This window comes from Myxine glutinosa, chromosome 3, assembly GCF_964187855.1.
Source record: "Myxine glutinosa chromosome 3, kmMyxGlut1.1, whole genome shotgun sequence".
In the NCBI taxonomy this organism is placed as follows: Eukaryota; Metazoa; Chordata; class Myxini; order Myxiniformes; family Myxinidae; genus Myxine; species Myxine glutinosa.
The window spans coordinates 51,029,447-51,051,946 of NC_136263.1; the positions used below are offsets into that span (position 1 = coordinate 51,029,447).

General features: G+C 45.4%; 1 protein-coding gene across 2 annotated transcripts in view; it reads left to right on the top strand.

The window, feature by feature from the left end:
* The window catches only part of RNGTT (RNA guanylyltransferase and 5'-phosphatase), a 139,025-nt gene that overhangs the window by 22,768 nt on the left and 93,757 nt on the right, over window positions 1-22,500 (top strand). For both annotated transcript variants that reach the window (XM_068110882.2, XM_068110883.2), the window contains exon 3: window positions 17,551-17,654. In XM_068110882.2, the coding sequence (XP_067966983.2) occupies window positions 17,551-17,654 (104 nt within the window). The remainder of the gene's footprint in view (window positions 1-17,550; window positions 17,655-22,500) is intronic.

The following is a 22,500-nucleotide window of genomic DNA, read 5'->3' on the forward strand; positions in this document are numbered from 1 at the left end:
GCTGCAGTGTGTGCAAACCTGGTTAAGAACTACAGGAAACGTCTGATCTCTGTAATTGCAAACAATGGTTTCTGTACCAAATATTAAGTTCTGTTTTTCCGATGTATCAAATACTTATTTCATGCAATAAAATGCAAATTAATTACTTAAAAATCATACAATGTGATTTTCAGGATTTTTGTTTTAGATTCCGTCTTTCACAGTTGAAGTGTACCTATGATAAAAATTACAGACCTTTACGTGCTTTGTAAGTGGGAAAACCTGCAACATCGGTAGTGTATCAAATACTTGTTCTCCCCACTGTATATATATGTGTATATATATATATGTGTATATATATATATATGTGTATATATATAAATATGTGTATATATATAAATATGTGTATATATATATATGTGTATGTGTATATATATATATGTGTATATATATATATGTGTATATATATATATATGTGTATATATATATATGTGTATATATATATATGTGTATATATATATATGTGTATATATATATATATGTGTATATATATATATATGTGTATATATATATATGTGTATATATGTGTATATGTATATATGTGTATATATGTGTATATATATATATGTGTAATATATATATATATGTATAGATATATATATATATATATATATATATATTGTTACGGCCCGCGGATAAGGATGTTGGTTTGCCGAGCGGATGGCACCGCAGCCTAACAGTTACCCCGACTAACCCGATTCCCGAACGTTGGCCGGATCGCGCCACAGATATTCAGTATGGAAAAGACAAAAGCGACACGGATGTGAAGAAGAAGAAGAAGACGAAAAAAAGGTTGAAAATACTACTAAATTTATTCCTACTATATACAGGCTCAAAATAACCAAAGAAGAAGGAAAGATAATAAAATAATAAACAGAAGATTTTAGAGACACAGTGCAAATTCCTTATACAAGCTTAATTAAATACCCAGGACAGAACAAACAAAGACAGACTCACGTGGGGAATGATGATAGGACTGGCGGGAGGTGGATGGCTGGAGGGAGAGGAAGGTCCACCGGTACTGCAGCACGATCGGCGCGTTTGGCAGCCGCCGTTCCTCCGCGGCCCTGCTCCGGAACTGCCGTCAAGGCCCCACGCTGCTGTCGTTGCTGCTGTGGCTGCGGCTGCTCTGGGGACGTCGCGTGCTTTGCCAGGACTCGTCTGGTCCAACCACACAACTGAACAACGTGCTTGCTTCTTGCCCAACTCTCTTGCTTGGTCCAACTTTGGTGAGCAAGGCGACGAATAGCAGGCTTTGTGCTTCCCTGGATGATCTCCTTTGAACAAGAATCGCTGCTGGATGATCTCTTCTCTTGGACAAGAATCGCTGCTGGATGATCTCCCTTCTCTCTCTCTTGGACAAGAATCGCTGCTCGATGATCTCCCTTCTCTCTCTCTTGGTCCAATCACTCCTCACCACCGACCACTCAACGCAACCACTTTGCTTCTTGCACACGCGCTTTTATAGCGCCTCCGGCGATCAAGCCGCCGGCCTTCAGGACACGCCCATCGGTGTGCTCACCTCGGCCCTGGTTGGTCGCGCGACCCTCTGGCTCCGCCCTTGATGACGACGGGCGGGCACGCCTTTCTTCCCTGACCCGAGCACATGTTCAATGGTGGTTTTGGAGGGGATGTAATTGGCAATCGAGGCTTGGCAATGATGAAAGGGGAAAGTGAAAGGAAGGGGATCTACTCTTATTTAATGCAGTGCAATGGAGTGTCATCTTAATGGAAGACAAGGCCTTACCCTAATACACATAATAAGATATAACTATCAACCAGGGGGAAATCTATGATTGGCTAACGTGTATGCTTTATGGACTAATTATGGGATGCCCTTTGACCTTTATACATAACTGGAGGCAGGAGGGTCCAGAATAAAGCAATATTAATAAAACACACAATAAAAAAAATACAATCCTCATATCCACAACACTGCACCCTCCTCCTCTTAGGCACGTCCCGGGCCTATAACTTTAACTTAGTGTGACACGTAGGTGTAGTTCCCTCTACTTTTAACCTGACCCTGAGTGCGACAGTTTTAAAACATAAATAAATATGTCCCGCTGCTCCATTGCACCCTACCTAACAGACGCACGCCCACAGCTAACTTAGTGCTCCCCGTCTTCCCTTTAAACTAAGCACATACCACGTCATTATCATCCAAACTAATCTACCTGCGTCCCCACTACAGGTATCATTGTCACTAACTAATCTTAACGTTACCTAAGGTCATCTTCTCTAGATCCCTATCATTATATCCTAACCCTCCCGGGCTAGTTTTCACTGCCATAAACCCCATAAGACTAGTGCTCCTTTGCCCCCGCATGTGAGAGATGGCAGAGTTGCCATCCCCCCACATCGGGTATCTTCCACTACCAATTTTGCTCTCCAAATTCCAACCAATCAAAAATTTTCCAATTACTGCCAATTCTATTCACTTTTCTAAATTTCGGATCAAAAACACTATCAGTATCATCATCATCACAGTCCGCTATATCCTAGCCTCGGTGCGTCATGACATCATTAAACTCGGCTTCGTAAAGCCGAGCAATGAATTCGGGTGGATTGGTCGCCTGCAGGTTGAATCCGTCCGGCTTTCGGTTCAAGGGAGGTGGTTTGGTCGGGCCGAGATTCCACGCACCATCTCGGCGCGGCACCTTGCGGTCCCGGGCCCGATGGCTGAGGCTCGCCCGGTCGGAACCCCGTCCCCACGAGGGGGCACCGTTCCGCTTCCTCCCACTCGCCCTTGAACCGGACCGGTCACCTCGCCCGACAAGGCCCGGACTCGACCGTGCAGGGCGGGGCCAAGCCCGAATCGGCAACGACGCTTCGAAGAGAAGCGACGCAGCATCGATCCGCGCCGGGCCTTGCATCCAACAAGGCGCACCGCGCCCCGAGTGCTCGCATCGGCTATCCGTCGCCCTTAACGCTAACCCGTCCAATGTCGATGCTTTACTCGCATGCCCACACGCACACGCGACCCTTTTGACACTCACAAAACCCGGCGTTCCAACGCCGTCCGTACATTCCACCAACGCACTCCCTGTTACACACCACACCTCTCAGTTCGCACACTCCCTTAACACACCTCGCGCACCGTCTTGCACACTCTCCCTTGGTACGTACTCCGTACCACTCACCATGGGCGTGCACTCTTGCATCCACCCACTAACGCGCTCAGATGGGCTCTCCCACACTCGTGCTACCACCACCTCAGGTGTGCTTCCTCACACACGTTCCACCACCACCTTACTCTCTGTGTCACACTCACCCTCGCACGTACACTCCGTATTGCTCTCACTCCCTGTGTCACACTCCGTACACCCCGACGTGCATTCTCGCTCGCACTCGGTATCACACTCGCGCTTCGTAACACGCTCACCCCTTGAGGCACACTTTTTTTTCACACGCGTGCTATTTCCACTCACACCGGACCCTTCACCAACGCCCGGGTGCCATATTGACCCCAATCGCGCGACTATTCTCTTCGCGCCAAACCCCCTTTTACAAAATCTCCCGGCACCACATGCAGCCCGTCTCACCTTCGGGGTTCTTCTTCCTCCCTGCACCAACACCTGCAAATCTTTATAAGGATTAATGAGCACAGCATCGTGATGTGAGCACGGACTTTGTACAGTTTCCATTCCTTCCTCCGATTCCTGGGCTACCTCCGTCGTCTCTTCAATTTTAATTATACCCACTACTGCTTTTTCTTTACTCACCTCAACGACCGCTGGCTTTAATAAAATCCCCTCTACCTCAGCGGTCGCCGGCTGGCCCAAACCCTGTGTCGCGATTTCTACACCCGTCATTGTACCCGCGCTTTTCTCAACTTCGTTCAACCAGCGCTTCTCGACCCGCGTTACCTCCTCGTGCACCCCTGGGACCTGCTCGCTCAACCTGCGGTCTCTGTCCCTCTCCGCTTTCCTTACCTCATATGCGACTCTGTCCCTCGCCATTTCCTCAGTTATTTCTTTAATTTGGCCCCTCTGCAGCTTGAGGGACGCCTGCATTTGCGTCATAAATTGCTCCATGAGGGCCTGCATTTGGGCCATCCCTCCCACTTGTGCAGCGGGTGCGGCCGCCGTACCCATGTGCGAGGCGCCATTTTGCGCGCCTGAAACCTCCTCAACCACCTCCTCATTGCCCTCCCCCACATACATTTCCCCGAGGTCCTAGGTCGATTCTACCCTGTCTATCTCCCCCACCGGCATCCGATCGCCTTGACTAGCCATGGCGCGATTTCAAAGTTCGGGTTTTTCTTTAAAACGAACCAAATTTCGGCAGCTCGTAATTTTGAGCGCGTTAAGCGCGCTTCGGGTCCGACCCTGCTCCCGACACCAATTGTTACTGCCAATAGTACAATTGGTGTTCCAAAATTTGGGCTAAATAAATTTAGTCCCAGGTCCGAATCCGACACTCCTGACACCAATTGTTACGGACCGCGGATAAGATGTTGGTTTTGCCGAGCGGAGGCCCCGCGGCCCTAACAGTTACCCCGACTAACCCGATTCCCGAACGTTGGCCGGATCGCGCCACAGATATTCAATATGGAAAAGACAAAAGCGACACGGATGTGAAGAAGAAGAAGAAGAAGACGAAAAAAAGGTTGAAAATACTACTAAATTTATTCCTACTATATACAGGCTCAAAATAACCAAGGAAGAAGGAAAGATAATAAAATAATATACAGAAGATTTTAGAGACACAGTGCAAATTCCTTATACAAGCTTAATTAAATACCCAGGACAGAACAAACAAAGACAGACTCACGCGGGGAATGATGATAGGACTGGCGGGAGGTGGATGGCTGGAGGGAGAGGAAGGTCCACCGGTACTGCAGCACGATCGGCGCGTTTGGCAGCCGCCATTCCTCCGCGGCCCTGCTCCGGAACTGCCGTCAAGGCCCCACGCTGCTGTCGTTGCTGCTGTGGCTGCGGCTGCTCTGGGGACGTCGCGTGCTTTGCCAGGACTCGTCTGGTCCAACCACACAACTGAACAACGTGCTTGCTTCTTGCCCAACTCTCTTGCTTGGTCCAACTTTGGCGAGCAAGGCGACGAATAGCAGGCTTTGTGCTTCCCTGGATTATCTCCTTTGAACAAGAATCGCTGCTGGATGATCTCTTCTCTTGGACAAGAATCGCTGCTGGATGATCTCCCTTCTCTCTCTCTTGGACAAGAATCGCTGCTGGATGATCTCCCTTCTCTCTCTCTTGGTCCAATCACTCCTCACCACCGACCACTCAACGCAACCACTTTGCTTCTTGCGCGCGCGCTTTTATAGCGCCTCCGGCGATCAAGCCGCCGGCCTTCATGACACGCCCATTGGTGTGCTCACCTCGGCCCTGGTTGGTCGCACGACCCTCTGGCTCCGCCCTTGATGACGACGGGCGGGCACGCCTTTCTTCCCCGACCCGAGCACATGTTCAATGGTGGTTTTGGAGGGGATGTAATTGGCAATCGAGGCTTGGCAATGATGAAAGGGGAAAGTGAAAGGAAGGGGATCTACTCTTATTTAATGCAGTGCAATGGAGTGTCATGTTAATGGAAGACAAGGCCTTACCCTAATACACATAATAAGATATAACTATCAACCAGGGGGAAATCTATGATTGGCTAACGTGTATGCTTTATGGACTAATAATTATGGGATGCCCTTTGACCTTTATACATAACTGGAGGCAGGAGGGTCCAGAATAAAGCAATATTAATAAAACACACAATAAAAAAAATACAATCCTCATATCCACGACAATATATATATATATATATATATATATATATATATATATATATATATATATATATATATATATATATATATATATATATATATATATATATATACAGTGAAACCTTGACTTAGGAGTGCACCAACTTACGAGTTTTCCGAGATACGAGCCGTTGCTCGGGCGGTTTTTTGCTTTGTGATGCGAGCCGAGATCTGAGTTACGAGCTTACGCCACCCGCCACTAGGTGGCCCAACGAGCATTCAGGTCACATGGTTATCTTGCCGTGCAAGCATCTCTGCCGTATATCGCTGCTGCTTTGTTTTCGCATTTTTGTGATTTTGGAAAATTTCTTAGTTTTAACCATGGGTCCTAAGAAATTGAGTGCCAAGGGCAGTGCTGAGAAGAAGAAGAGGATGATGTGCTTGGATATAAAACACGCAATCGTCGAAAAACATGAGCGAGGTGTGCGTGTTGTCGACTTGGCGAGGCAGTACGATCGTAGTACTTCTACGATATGTACGATTTTGAAGCAGAATGAGTCGATAAAGGCTATAACGCCAGCCAAGGGCGTTACGATTATTTCAAAGCTCCGGACCTCTGTCCATGAAGAGATGGAGAAGTTGTTGTTTGTGTGGTTGACGGAGAAGCAGCTCGCAGGAGATACCGTGACCGAGAGCATCATGTGTGAGAAGGCCCGAGACATTTACAGGGATTTGGTGCAGCAGGCGGCGGGAACATCAACGGACGAGGCATCGGAAGTCATTCAAAGCCAGTCGGGGATGGTTTGATAATTTTAAGAAGAGGACCGGCATTCACTCCGTCGTCAGGCATGGTGAGGCAGCAAGCTCGGATGTGAAGGCAGCTGAAGATTTTATTATAACTTTTGCCGAACTGATAGAAGCCGAACGATACATCCCCCAGCAAATCTTCAACTGTGACGAGACAGGGCTCTTCTGGAAAAAGATGCCGAGGAGGACGTATATAACGGCAGAGGAGAAGAGCATGCCAGGCCACAACTTGTTCAGAGTGCCGGCGATAGCTCGCCTTCTCTTTGTGGAAGACACGGTGAGATCCTTAACATCCAACAACTAATGGGACGCAAACGGGGCGCCCAGTTTAGCGGTACACACATTGATGAATCACCCTGCCTGTGAAACACCGACATGACAGGTGGAAGCCATTCGGAAGCCGAAGCTGGGTCGGGATTCAAACCCAGGCTGGACAGTTTAGAGTCAAGTGTGCGTACCTCCAGTCCAGGCCATCCTGCCAACCTGTATGCTGCATACAGGTGAAATATAAAGCGCGAGATATTTTTATATATACTGTATATTTCCAAAAAAATTGGTGTGGTTTTTGGGGGGCTGGAACGGATTAATAGCATTTCAATTCATTTTAATGGGGAAATTTAATTTGAGAAACGAGCAAATTGAGTTACGAGCTCGGTCACAGAACGAATTAAACTCGTAAGTCAAGGTTTCACTGTATATGTATATATATATATATATATATATATATATATATAAAATATATCTGCATTTTCCCGTGTGTGCGTAAATGTTCTCAATTATTGTTGACACCGAGTCTAAAACCATCGATACAAATGAAATCAGATGGTGAGTTGATTGGAGATAAAGTTGTGAGAGACTCAATGGCTTTTATATTACAGGCCTTTGAGAATTCATTTAGTTCTATAAACGGAAACTTTCATCGGATTTTATTCCCGTTTTTTTTTCCAAGGAGTCTAACACTATGTTAGCGACTGTGAAAAATGAAATGATATATCAAATTCGTTGAAATAAAACTGTGAGAGAGAGCAAGACAGCATGGGCCTAACTAAACAGGCCTCAAAGCTATGTGAGTTAATTAAATGGTGGATATTTGTTTATGAAGCCTCTTCCAGAATGGGTGGAGCTCCTCTCTAAATGGAGTAAGCCACACCCCCGGGCAGACAGAATCACCTACGGCTATATATATATATATATATATATATATATATATATATATATATATATATATATATATATATATATATATATATATATATATATATATATATATATATATATATATATATATAAGTTCAAAACACACCTGGTCACAAGTGTGCCGCAGTGTTTTCACGTGTCCTCAGTCAAGTGGACAAGTCAAGGTTGAGGACAAGTCAAGTGTCTATATTTATGTCAAGTGTCGTGAAAACACTGTTTGCATAATAGCTCTTAAAAGAACCTTTACTACTAAAATCAAAGGAATTCCAGTCAGGATCGGCATGGTCATTGGTGCCATGCCAGGAGTCGTAGAACGCCATATCCTCCTGCCATGAGTCGTCTACGTCGACGATCCAATCGTGGGTGTTCGAATCTTGCCACGAAGTGACAGAATTGGTCGGTTCGCCAAAGGCCTTTGGGTCCTTTCCATGTGGCGAGAGGACCATCTCGGTAGCAGCAGTTGGTGTGGTCCATCCTGTGAAACATTTTCTCACACACACCATGATCAAGACCTTTATTATAACCAGGGTGAGTACGATTCCTACGATTATGGCCAGGCCTGTCAACAGCCATTTTACTACGATTCCCGTCCATCCCTGGAACCAGGCTGCTATCCCGGACCTTACACTGTTGGCCTTTTCCTTTCTCTCTGTCCTCTTCCTTACCACAATTGGGGCCCGTGGTGTCACTATGTGTGTGACGCATGGTGGCCGGGAAGTCAATAATTGTATGGTCGTAACTTCACATATCAATATCAGGGTGGTATTTCTGTCTAGTAAAGCGTGCGTGGTTAAATTGTTCGAGCCTTTTCCCCATTCGAATCCTGCGTTGGCGGAACTTGCTGTTGGTCCAAACTTTCCTCCCCGTTGCACTTGCCTCTGACGAGAGAGGGCAACTTGTGTTGACTTCGTTCCGTTTGTATTTGCCATTACAGCCCTCCATACTATATAAATCCACGGGGGGTCCTTTGATGGTATTAGACAACATGGTACGTTTATCTTCTGGCCCCAGATAGTGCTTTGATAGTGGACGTGTGACTTAGAGGTTAGGTTGTCATATAATCCTTCAACATATGTCACCATGTCCGCCCACTTGAGGTGTGTCGTGGTGGGCGCAGTGCTGGCGAGGTGTTTTAAACATAGCAGTGCAAGTGTAATTATTCCTATATGTCTATGGCATATCGGTTGGTGCAGCTCCTGCCCCATCCTGTGTGACGATGGGTGTGGTTGGTGGGACTTCAGTGACCGTGGGTGCAGGGAGGGCCAACTTACAATGCGTGGTGTGTACCCAGGACGACTTGCCCTCACAAAACACCGCTGTTGGTGTGGTCAGGAGAACCTGGAACGGTCTCGTCCACCTTTGTCCTTGTGGGTGAGGTGCTCCAGGAGCACCTCGTCACTGGCTGGTGGAGTTCTGTTGACCTGGTCTGCAGAGCCGTGATCCAATCTGCACCAGCACCCAATCACCTCTTCGATTGGGGTCAACCTGCCTGTAGCAATCTAACGCAATGTTGTTAAACGAAATTCACAACTTTACATTCATTGGTCCCCCCAGGGCAAGCCAACCCCTTGTATCACCACCTTATCACAAAAACAACATTCCACAACCACTTTCTCTTATTCCCTGCCTTTACCATCAACTTTTACCAACCTTCTCCCTTTTCTTCTCAGCAAATCTTGCAAAGTCACTTGTCATTGACAAATAATCCATCTGATCCGACTTTCCTTTATCATCTTCGCACTTTCCCAAAACAATATTCACACTTACTCCAAAACCATGTCTTCAGACACAACCCAGACGGGTTGTGAATACACTTTTCCTTTACAGGCGCATCTGCCTAGCCATTCACGGATTGTCCACAAGACAAAATCACCATATTTCACACCTCAGCTCTCGAGACCACCCAGGGGTCCGTTGAGAGATGCATCCTAATGTTAAAATCACCTCAGCTCTCGAGAGCTCAATTTTGGCCCATGAGCTCGCTCCATGGACTTCATGAACACAAATCGGACAGACAGACAGGGGTGAAACCAGGCAGGGGGTAGGGTGGAATCAACAACAACCACAATTATCTTCTGCCAAGCAAGAGGCAAGAGCAGTATCACTGCCTCTTCCCTCTGCCCACCATAACTGGCAGACAGACAATGGCGAGCCACAAGCCCAACCCAACAAGGCTCCAGCTCCCATCCAAAGGACACAACTTCCTCAGACTGGTATAATCTCTTTACCAGCTTACGTACGAACCAAGACTGCAAACAAATAGTTTTCCAATAAAAATTGTCACCCTATTGGCAGAATTCAATTCAGCTCTCCACCACTCCTGTGTCGAGTGGTGCCCCAAAATGACATTGCACGAACCCTTTCAATACCTGTCTAAACCTACTGCCATTATTCCTATGATTATTTTAACAAACCCATTTTCCTAATCCACCTGTTCAATTTTCATTTCAATTTAAAGTCAATCCAATGTCCTCTAATACCTCTCTTAGCATCACATACACCAATAGCTGCCCAATATTATTATGAATATTCTCAATATCCCAATAAACAAATAATAAAAAGAAAATGACCTGATCTATTTATTGAACATAAATATAGTTCTCATATGTCTTACTGTCTGGCCGATTTTTCTCACCCACTGTGACTCACTCAAAATAGATTCTCACTGTTGTTATGTCTGCAATTTGTCTCATGAAAACCCATCCAAGAGTCCAGTGTAACAGACAGACAAACACATAGACACACCAAAGATCCCAGGGTCCCATTAAACTAGCTTGTCCCCAGATCCACAAAACAAACATGTAACTTACTCAATGACAAGACAACAACGATAAAACATCCAATCCACCTCAATGGCTTGCCAAGCAGCTCATTGTGTCCCTGTCTATCTCTTCTTGCATCTACACTGTTCACAATCACAATTACTCACTCATACACTGCTTCATCACCTCCTTCCCACACACTGCATCATCTAAGCTGACTACTCCCTTCTGAGACTTGCGCTTTCCATGACCTATAGCTTATGCTATATTTCACACCTTACCTCCATGGAACAGCTGGTGGTCCTCCGAAAGGTGCATTCCGATGTTAATCACTTCAAAGCTCTCAATTAGCCCTCCTTGGAATCGCACCTTTAACACCACCAGCACTGCCCTCTCTTGGATCAAATCTTACCTCTGACAGACACCAATTCATCTCCATCAATAACTGCAAATCCTCCACTGCTCCCACTCTATCCTGACAAACCATCACTGAAATAAAATCCTGGCTTCAAATCAACTTCCTCAAACTTAACTATGATAAATTTGAAATAATCACAAAGACAGCCTTCTTTCACCTGCAAAACATCGCCCGTCTCCGTCAATCCCTCTCCTCCTGTGACTGTAACCTTCGACCACACGAGGTGCCAGCCTCGTGGTGCCAGTGCTCCACCACGCGTGCAGCCACCCAGATCCCTAGCAACGCCCTAACATTAACACAAGGCCTCCACCACGAACAACACCGTTCACACCACCTTCCAACCACCGCAGGTGCACCTGAGCTCCGTGGCACACCCGCAACCTCCTCGAAATCAGTGTTCAGAAACATGTCTCCATGGACGGCCAGAAAGCCAGACAGACACGGACACACTCACACAGGGATAGACACAGGTGGGTTATCGCCGGCATCCTGAACAAATTCCCCATTCCTGCCCTAATTTCTGTTGCAAACGGCAACGGCAGCCCATCACCTTGAGTATCTCCCTTTATCCAACGCATTCCGCAATCCCAAGTCAGCCGAGTTCCAGCCCCGGCCATGCCGTTGAATTAACACCCAGTCGGTTGACTCAGCCTATCATCTTTGACTTTTACTCCCATGCTAAATCTGGAAAGCTGGTAATGTGGGAATATAATTAAATACATGCTTTAAAACCCTGTCTGCACATGCTCTTCATACAGGCTCATTTTTGCCTGCCAATTTTCCCAAGCAGACTGAATCCCACATTGAATCTCAATAAAAAATCCAAACTGACACCATTTATTTCTTGGCCCCCAAATTTACTCAATTTAATTTCTACTTTTACATCATATAATATAATTCCATCATACCGAAGGTGGTCAGGTTGCAACAATAGGGTATCTCACCCTTGACCTCTGACCCAAAAATGCAATCAATGACATCCCACGTGACAACCTCATCACAAAGGTGATCTGCCCCAGGGATATACTTATCCAATGCACATATACAATACACAAGTGGCCAGTACTCATCCGCATTGCCTAATGTCTGCAGGCAATGTAGGAAACCCCTTGTCAATCATTCACACGTCAATGACACACATCCATGACACACACAATGAACACAAATACACTTCAATAACAGACAAATTCGATTTAAATTCAGATATGAGATCGTCATGCCATTTTTTGATTCGGTGCTCACTTTCACCGTCACTCCCATTCCCACCGATGCAACGTATTGCGAATCATTCGTTCCCTTATACACACAAACCATGTGACTGACACTTCATTCTCCATGCCATACAGCATAAATTCATGCACACGGGATTGTTCTCAATCTTGTTCTCATGCACACTCATGCACACTTTGTACAATCTTGTTCTCAATATTTCAAGAACCTCTCCAATCCTTCCTACCTGTGAGTTCACACAGGTTTACCTGGCCCCTTGCTGTGAGCCTATTCACCCCTCTTCAGGCTCACCTGTCATGTTTGTTTCTACATGGATTTCTTTTTTCCTGTGCTTTATCTGCTTTGTCCTCTGCTCTTGAAGTCTCAGCACTTCTCCTGCCTACCAGGTTTCTCCCACCTGGTACCTGCGCTCTTCTGATTCCAGTTTAATTTATCCTTCTCCAAAAATCACATAGGGTTCACACCTCCAAATATTAAATCACCGATATCTCCCTCGAAATGCAAACAAAAACGCTTCCAACTCTGGCATCCCACAGCCCTCCTTGGAAGCATGCTCTACAATGCAGCACCACTTCCACTCAGCGCACAACATACATGTGCTCACTCCGCACAATGTTATCACTCACGTTGTTCATAAAGGTGCAACCACAACGCCTGGCTGCATCATTTTCTTTTCATGTCTCACGGTTTTAATCATTGTCTCTGGCTTGTTATAATCCTCCCTCGCCTGCCTCGGGCACGCGAATGTGTTCATGCCGTGCACAGCATGGGATATCCGCATTCTCGTCTCGCTTCCCCCCGCCTCGCGGTTCACCGCGAGGGCCGTTACCCCGTTGCCACGGCGACCTGCCTGCACGTCTCGGCTCGCGTGTTCACAGCTGGATTCCACGCGCCTCGTGCATTATAATCCTCTCATTTCTCCAGATCTAACCTCATCTCTTGTCCGGAAAGAGCTAATTCCTGTGCTGCCTGTAGCATATATTGTCAGAACTCCCTCCTTTGGGTAAAACGCACTGGATGTGCATGCCTTAAATCCTGGGACAGGACGAAGAAGGCCTTGGGAGGGGTGGGGATTCCTTAAAGGGGTTGTCCCTTCTTTTCCTAGCTCACCTTATTCTTATCCTCCCACGCCGGGGGCAAGGCAAGCTACGCCCACGCCGGGGTCACTATACATTAACCTGAGGGCTATCCCTCCTAACCTAGGGCGCCCTCCTTGCTCGATTCATGAATCCACCGGTGCTCTGCTTCAATTTGGTTTGAGATACATACTCAGGTACAGTCGACAGAGGCCCCACACATCCAAAGGGAAGGGAAGAGGCTTTAAATTTAGGTGTGCAAATATGCTTACCTCAGCCCATTATTGCCAGCGCTGGCCTTTAGCCTCTTCCTGACCTGAGGAGCGAGCCCCCCTCGACCTGCACCTGGATGATCCCACTTCTGACACCAGATTGTCGGGAGCCCCCCCTCTGGAACTCAAAAAGAGGCACCTTTGAAGCAGCAAGTGAGGTTTAATAATCGAGCAAACACAATTGTGGAGCACGTCTTGAAAATCGCAGGGCCTTGTCACACAAGACCGTGCAAGTCCAAGCCGCACTGAAAACATTCTGACACAAGATCCTTTATATAATCGAACAAAGCCTAAAAAATCCTCCGCTGAAGTAATGACCTCAGACAGGAGGGCCGAGTTTGAAGCCACAGATGTGTGAAAGTGAGATATTTCTCCAGCTATTTTTCCCAACAAGCTGGGCTTTCAAGGCCCAGCGATGCGTTTCTCATAGTAAAGTTCAATGGTGTGAACATTTGGCAGTAAAACATATTGAGCCAAGCACATACAAATCAAAGGATACATCTTACATCATACTCTGTTCGAGGTTAACTTGAAGGCAAATGGCAACTATTCTCATAACTTTCTCCCTTTAGAAGATGCTGAAAAAACGTCTCCCAAGCTGGATCTGACCGAGCCGTGGGACAACAACATGTTTTGCACTTCAATCTAGCTTTTTTTTGAAGCAAGCAAAAGAAAGACAACATTAAATATATATTTCAGGTGCCCTGTGTCACGTGGTGTGTCCCGCCCCTCCTCCCCCCTGCTGCTGACCGACATATATATATATATATATATATATATATATATATATATATATATATATATATATATACACATACATACATACATACATACATACATACATACATACATACATACATACATATATATATATATATATATATATATATATATATATATATATATATATATATATACTTATCTGTATATACTTATCTGTATATATATCTATATAATATTTGAGACGGTTGTGGTGGAATTGTATCGCATTTAATCATATTATAGTTCATTCGCCAGTCTAGTTGCACCCATGTACTGTATGATGTAACTTATTTTTAACTCAACTGGACTACCGTCCAGTTGAGTTCTTCACTTACTAAACCCTCCATCGTCGTCATCGTCTGTCGTCCGTTAATTTTTCGACGTTAACACTCCAGCGTCCACAAATATCAACCGATTCTGATCAAACTTGACATGCAGAATCCTTACCCCCAGGACCAGGTTGGTACTACATTTCAGCCCGATCCGTTGAAAAATGGCGGACTTAGGCGACCATTTTGTTTTTGGTCATGAAAACGACGTTAACACTAGCGTCCACAAATATTAACAGATTTTGATCAAACTTAGAATGTTTAACCCTTACCACAAAAGGTAGTTTGCTATTGCATTCCAACCCGATCCATCACAAAATGGCCGCCATAGGCCACCATATTGTTTTCAGCTCCGAAACGACGTTAAGACTTTAACGTCCATAAATATTTAAGGACCTTAAAATTATTACACAAGGTTGTTGGCTTTTCATTTGTCAAATCTAGTACAGACAACTGACCTACTTTAAAGTTGTCCAGTCAGTTCAGTTGAGTTCTGCTTCCCTGGAAGCTCTAGTTTTCCCACAGTTTGGCCTCCAGTGATGTCGTAAATCGAATCGAAGAAGCACGGATTATTTTTAGTTTTCTAGAGGGAGCTTGGGGTGGGGTAGAGGTTGGAGGGATAATGTCGCAATTTCACAAGCGGTGATGTGTGGCTAATTTAGAGTTTTTGCAAATACATGGAGAGTCGATGACCCCTTAAGCTTGATTGGTGAATCTGTTCCTGATGTAACTTGGACAATAAGAAATGGGCTCGGATGTCACGAAAGTAATCTCCATCGATGTTTTTGAAAATGGCAATGAAACAAGATATCCGTGATAAATATCTGGAGATGTCATTCATCTGTAGGTGATGAAAGGTCAAACAATATGGCAGTGATTGTTATTGCCCAACTTTTCTGTTCATTTTGGGTATCGGGCAGATCTTTTGTATTGAAAAGCTCCCTTCGCATCACTTATGAGGAGATTGTTGGTCATTGAAGACCCAAATAGATCAGATAACTTGATGTAACTAATTCCAAGCATTCTGCTGCTGAATATACCCCTGTGTCTAATTAGCCATCCTGCTCTTCCATTATATCCACACCATATCTATCCCCAAATAAACTCGTTACAATGTCTTTGTCCAGCAAATATCGCATGCATGACAAAGACATTGTAATTTGTTACTTTAAGCATAGCAATAGTTTTTCTACAACATTCATGGCCAAAAATATTGGCACGCTTGCACTTTTTTCAAATAACTCACAAGTTTCTCGAAAAATAAGTTGAAATTGACAAAATTATTTGGTCTCCACTATTCTTTATTTCACTGTTAATATTACAGAACCTTTGTTTTTTTTTATTCAGAACTTAATATATCCTTTTAAATCGGAAAATAAAAATAAATGGCATTGACAAAATTATTGACACCCTAGACTTAATATTTAGTGGCACAGCCTTTGGACAAAATAACTGCAGTCAAGCACTTCTTATAGCCATGAATGAGCTTCTTGCACCTCTCTACTGGTAGTTTGGCCCACTTCGTGTGCAAACTGCTCCAGTTCTCCCAGATTTGAGGGGTGCCTTCTCCCAACTGCTGGTTTCAGATCTCCCCACAGGTGTTCAATGGGATTGAGATCTGGACTCATTGCCGGCCACTTCAGAACAGTTCAGCGTTTTGTCTTGAACCATTCCTGGGTGCTTTTTGAAGTGTGTTTGGGGTCATTGTCCTGCTGCAAGACCCATGACTTTCGACGGAGACCCAGCTTTCTGACACTGGGTTGAACATTGCGCTCCAAAATGCCTTGATAATCTCCTGATTTCATGATGCCATGCACACATTCAAGGCACCCAGTGCCAGAGGCAGCACAGCAACCCCAAAACATCACTGAACCTCCTCCATGTTTGACTGTATGGAAGGTGTTATTTTCTTTGAAGGCTTTCCCTTCATTTTGTTTTCTGTAAACATAGAGAAGATGTGCTTTACCAAAAAGCTCTAATTTGGTCTGATCTAATTATGTCCACAGGACGTTCTCCTTGAAGGATTCTGGCTTGTTCAGGTGTGTTTTGGCAAACTCCAGTCGGGCTTTCTTATGTCTCTTGCTCATCATTGGGGTCCTCCATAGAACCCCCTCTCATTGAGTTGGCGATGGATGCTGTGAGTTGAAACTGTCATACCTTGTGTCTGAAGGTCAGCTTGAATATGTTTGGCAGTTCATCGAGGTGCTTTCTCCACCATTCGAACAATCCTTTTCTGCAAGCTTCAATCAGGGTTTCTCTTGTGTCCATGTCCAGGGAGGTTGGCTGCAGTGGCATGAGCCTTAAACTTCCTGTTAACATTGCGTACGGCAGACACAGGAACACCAAGGTCTCTGGAGATGGACTTGTAGCCTTGAGATTGTCCATGCTTGGCTACAATCTTGTGTCTGACCTCCTCGGACAATTCTATGGTTTTCTTTCTTTTCTCCATGCTCATTGCGGTACACACAGTGACTCAAAACAGCAGAATGACTCCTTTTCTCTCTTGAAACTGGTTGATTGAGTGAATTTTATATTGCAGGCACCTGCAACCCACTATAGGCGAGTTCAGTTCCAAAGTAAAGGAGAATCACCTGCTTCAAATCTAGTTATTTCCAACAACTTCTAAAAGGTGCCAATGATATTGTCCGGGCTATTTTAGGATTTCTGTGTGGAATAAGCTAAGATTTCGTAATTTTTTCAGGTTTTTTGTTTTGTTCCACTGCAAACCAAGGAAACACATATATCGATGCCAAAAGATTCTTTAATTTCAACCATTTTCTGGAAGAAATGGTGCATTATTTGAAAAAAGTGCAAGGGTGCCAATATTTTGGCCTCGACTGTATTACAGGGCAAACTGTACTACCTTTCCGTATTCAACATTCCTGCAGGCTTATTGAGGTAATGAGGTGTAAGAGGTGGTTCTATGTTCTTCCTCTCTGCAGGTGGATATGGGTGTTCTTGTGGATCTCACATACACAGACCGCTTTTACGACAAGCAGGAGATTGAGAATGCCGGCATCAAACATGTCAAGATGCAGTGCCGCGGGTAATCAACGATGTTTCCTGATACAGTGGATGTTTCTTTGGCTTGAATATCTATGCTTTCTTTAGAAATACATTTTTTTGACATGTCTAAGTTATCTCAACCCACTTGCAGTGCTTCCGTTAACGAGTAAGTCTCAGTAGGTCACGGACCTGCAGCGTCTGGGTCTCTCGCACCATTTTCCATATGTTATTCTCACAGAAATATTCCTCGGCTATATCTATAGCCTATGGATGGAATCAACGGAATGTTGATCGAAGTATGTTAACCGCCACCGGAAGCAAAGAGAAGCTAATGTTTCGGGCATTAACCCTTCACAAGTAATTCCACAAGGAACTTCAACGCAGGAGGAGGCCATTAGGCCCATAAAGCCTGCACAATCTTGCCAATATTAATGTAGTCCTTAATCTGCAATGTTTGTAGGTACCTACCAAACTCAAATTTGAATACACATATGTGTGTGTGTATATACAGACTTGGCATTTAATATGGAATATTTTTTTGTGGGGGTGAACTTACTTTTCAAGTTGACTTAGAACCAAAAGTTCATTGGAATTATGTTGTAATTATTCTAGATTTTGTTAATGTGACCTTTGAAAGAAACAAAAACCACATTTGACATTTCGAAGCAAATAAATTGATCCTTGAAAGTGATGTAAACTGATATTGAACTCAATTCACGGACAGTACTGTATTATCAACTTCTGTACGTTTTCCAGAAGTATTTCTTTATTTTGCTCATTAGCCAAAATTTTTTTTAACAAAAACACAAGTTCAATTACAACTGGGATTACGGACAGTAAAATTGCAGTTCAGTACGTCGTGTAACCCCCACGAGCATCCAGGAGAGCACGTACACGTTGAGGCATGCTGTTCACGAGCTTTGCCAAGGTTTGGACAGGAATCGCTTGCCATGCAGTGACAATAGCCTGCTGCAATTCACGCACAGAGGTCGGCTGCTGGTCCAAGTGGTCGATTTGACGCGTTAATTCTGCCCACAAGTTCTCTATCGGATTCATATCCGGGGACATGGCAGGCCACTCCATATGCTCTACACCACGGTCAGCAAGAAAGTGTTGGATCATGCGAGCACGATGAGGCCATGCATTGTCATCTTGGAATACAAAGTTTCCTCGAAAGGCTACACGAGCAAATGGAAGCAATGTTTCTTCCAGAATGGCCTTGTACTTGAACTGGTTCAGGTTTCCATTCAGAACAACCAGGTCAGTTTTGCCCCCTGCATGAAAAGCAGACCAAACGGTCACCCCACCACCTCCAGCTTGGACTCTTGGCACTATACAATCTTCGTTGTATGCTTCATGCACTTGTCTGCACACTCGGACATGGCCATCTTGACGAAAGACCAGAAATCAAGACTCGTCACTGAAGATCACATGATTCCAGAGTCGTGGCTGCCATTGACGGTGCTCTCTGGCCCACTGCAATCGGAGCTGGCGGTGTTGTCTTGTCAGGCGTGGCTTTCTCAGGGGACGCCTGGCACGATAGCCTGCTTGAACCAGTCATTGGTTGACTAGCCTTCTGGGTACAGGCACATTTGTCAGTTGCTGCCACTCAGCCCTAAGCCGATTAGCTGACTTTGTACGGCCATTGCGGACTAACCGGTGCAGCTGGCGATCATCCTTCCTTGTGGTTCTGCGGGGACGTCCTGGCCTCGATATTGGAGGAGGGACACCCCTCTGAGCATTTCGTTTCGGGATCTTTGACACCTGACCTTGAGTGATGCCATACTGCCGAGCAATGTTACACTGTTTCATGCCAGAATTTTGTAAAGCCACCACTCCATGACAAACAGCATTGTCGAGTTGACGGACCATCTCCAGAGGAAGCGGCAATAACTTTTGTAGACGTGCAGCAGTTGTTTTCCACTAATAGCAGTTCTCTTCACCCTCTCTTCACAGCAGTTCTCTTCACCCTCTCTTTTGCTCAAGGTCAACTGCCATCTGCTTGGAAATCAGCCAACATCACCGCTTTGCACAAAAAAGGTGCAAAAACAGATCCTAGCAACTACAGACCAATCACCCTTCTCCCAATTATCAGCAAAGTCATGGAATCCATCATTGCTTCGGATATGAAATCTTTCCTCTTCTCCAATGGCTTGATCTCTGATCATCAATTTGGTTTCAGACCAGGTCACTCTACTCTGGACATGCTGCTTCTGCTGTCTCAACAATGGATGGAGGTCCTCAATGCCAAACAGGAAATTAGAGCTGTCTCCCTCGACATATCACGTGCCTTCGACACGGTCTGGCACCCCGCTCTGCTCACCAAACTCTCCTCCTTTGGTATCCATGGAAATCTCCACGCATGGCTGGCGGACTTCCTCTCTAGTCGTCGTCAACGTGTGGCCCTGAATGGGTTTCTCTCATCTCCTCTTCCTGTTCAGGCTGGAGTTCCCCAAGGCAGTGTTCTGGGCCCCGTGCTTTTTCTGGTCTTCATCAATGATCTCTCTGACTCTCTCGAAAATCCTCTCCATCTCTTTGCTGATGACTCCACTCTCTGCCGCTCCATTCCTCTTCCCTCAGATCGGCAGTCTGCTGCCTCCTCACTCTCTGAAGACCTGGACAAAATCACAGACTGGTCAAACAAGTGGAACATGTCTTTCAATCCTGACAAATCTCACACTCTTACTATGTCTCTCCGAAAAGATCGACTGGACAACCCTCCCATCTACTTTCTCAACAATCCTCTCCAAGAAGTTCTGTCGCTCAAGATTTTGGGTCTCACTATCTGCCATGATCTTTCTTGGGAAAACCACATTTCCAAGCTGGCCTCCAAAGCCAGTCGCCGACTGGGCATCCTCCGTCGTGCGAAGTCCTTCCTCGGCACACCTGAGCTCCTCACCACATACAAGGCTTTCATCCGCAGCTCAATGGAATACTGTTCTCCCCTATGGGCCGGTGCTCCTGCCTCACACCTAGCTCGGCTTCACGCTGTTGAAACCAAAGCTTTCAGAATTATTGGAATCTCCCGCGATGAAGCTATCTCTGAGGGCCTTTCACTCACTCACCGCAGGCAGGTAGGTGGTCTTTCTGTCTTCTACCGACTCCTCTCCGGCCTTGCACCCCCAGCTCTCTCTGTGCTCTGTCCCCAAAATATTCCTACAGGTCGCACAAGATCTGCCAGCAACCCTCTGATGGTTAAACTGCCGAAATCTCGGCTCTCTGCTCACCTTCACTCTTTCATTCCTCTTTTCTCCCGCCTCTGGAACAAACTCCCTCACTCCCTTCAATCCCACTCCTCCCTCCAGGTCTTTAAAACAGCTGTTCACCACCATCTCTTATCTTCCCCCATCCAAAACCTTGATCTTTTCTACCCCCGCTAATTCACCCCAGATCCACCTTGTTTGAAATTCCAACTTCTTTCCTGGAAGTCCTGGCAGTGTCCATATGTTTTATACCTCTCCCACCGCCCCCTTCCCATGCCCCCCCCCCAAAGCCCTCGCCCTCTCTCAGATCTCTCGATGTCTCCATGTCTCTCGGTCCCTGCTCTCAAATGTTGTGTTTGTGTCCTTCCCCCTCTCTCCCCATCTTGTCTACCGCTCCCGATGTTATATGTTTTATGTGTCGGTTTGTCTTTCTGTGTGATTAATGTTCGCTCTTTCACGAGCCTCGATCTTGTATACAAAAAATACAGAACGCAACAACCCTTATATACCCGATTGTGAAGCCAATCGTCAAATGTACCAGTCCGTACATTTTGTCACGCCACCTGTGATATAATCCTGTTATTGACTTCTTGCTGCGACAGACAATCAGTGACATGGTTCTTTTAACAAAGAAATCACCGAAGCATGAAAGAAACTCACCAGATTGATATTCTGAGTTCAGAAAGGAAACCCAAGTCAAAAGAAAAATATATATATTCCATATTAAATGCCATGTATGTATGTATGTATGTATGTATGTATGTATGTATACTGCAAACCAAACAACAGGAAAGGCGAAAATACCAAAAAAAACACGAGGAGAAAATCTAGGCATAATTTCTAAACTAGGCATAATTTTATATGTACAAATTTACAATCGCATCTGCAACCATGAGGAGAGACGGAAGAAAGAAAGTAGGTCAAGACAAGGGGAAGAAAAAAGCCAGCAAGGAGAAGCATGGAACAGTGTATAAGAACAACCGCACTGTATTATAAAGAAATTTCTGGTCTATCATCAAGATGGCCGCGTCCGAGTGCGCAGACAAGTGCATGAAGCCTACAACAAAGATTGTATAGTGCCAAGAGTCAAAGCTGGAGGTGGTGGGGTGACCGTTTGGGCTGCTTTTCATGCAGGGGGCAAAACTGACCTGGTTGTTCTGAATGGAAACCTGAACCAGTTCAAGTACAGGGCCATTCTGGAAGAAACATTGCTTCCATTTTCTCGTGCAGCCTTTCGAAGAAACTTTTTCTTCCAAGATGACAATGCACGGCCTCATCGTGCTCGCATGATCCAACACTTTCTTGCTGACCGTGGTGTACAGCATATGGAGTGGCCTGCCATGTCCCCGGATATGAATCCGATAGAGAACTTGTGGGCAGAATTAACGCGTCAAATCGACCACTTGGACCAGCAGCCGACCTCTGTGCGTGAATTGCAGCAGGCTATTGTCACTGCATGGCAAGCGATTCCTGTCCAAACCTTGGCAAATCTCGTGAACAGCATGCCTCAACGTGTACGTGCTCTCCTGAATGCTCGTGGGGGTTGCACGAAGTACTGAACTGTAATTTTACTGTCCGTAATCCCAGTCGTAATTTAACTTTTGTTTTTGTTAAAAAATTTTTTGGCTAATTTGCAAAATAAAGAGATACTTCTGGAAAACGTACAGAAGTTTAACACAGTAC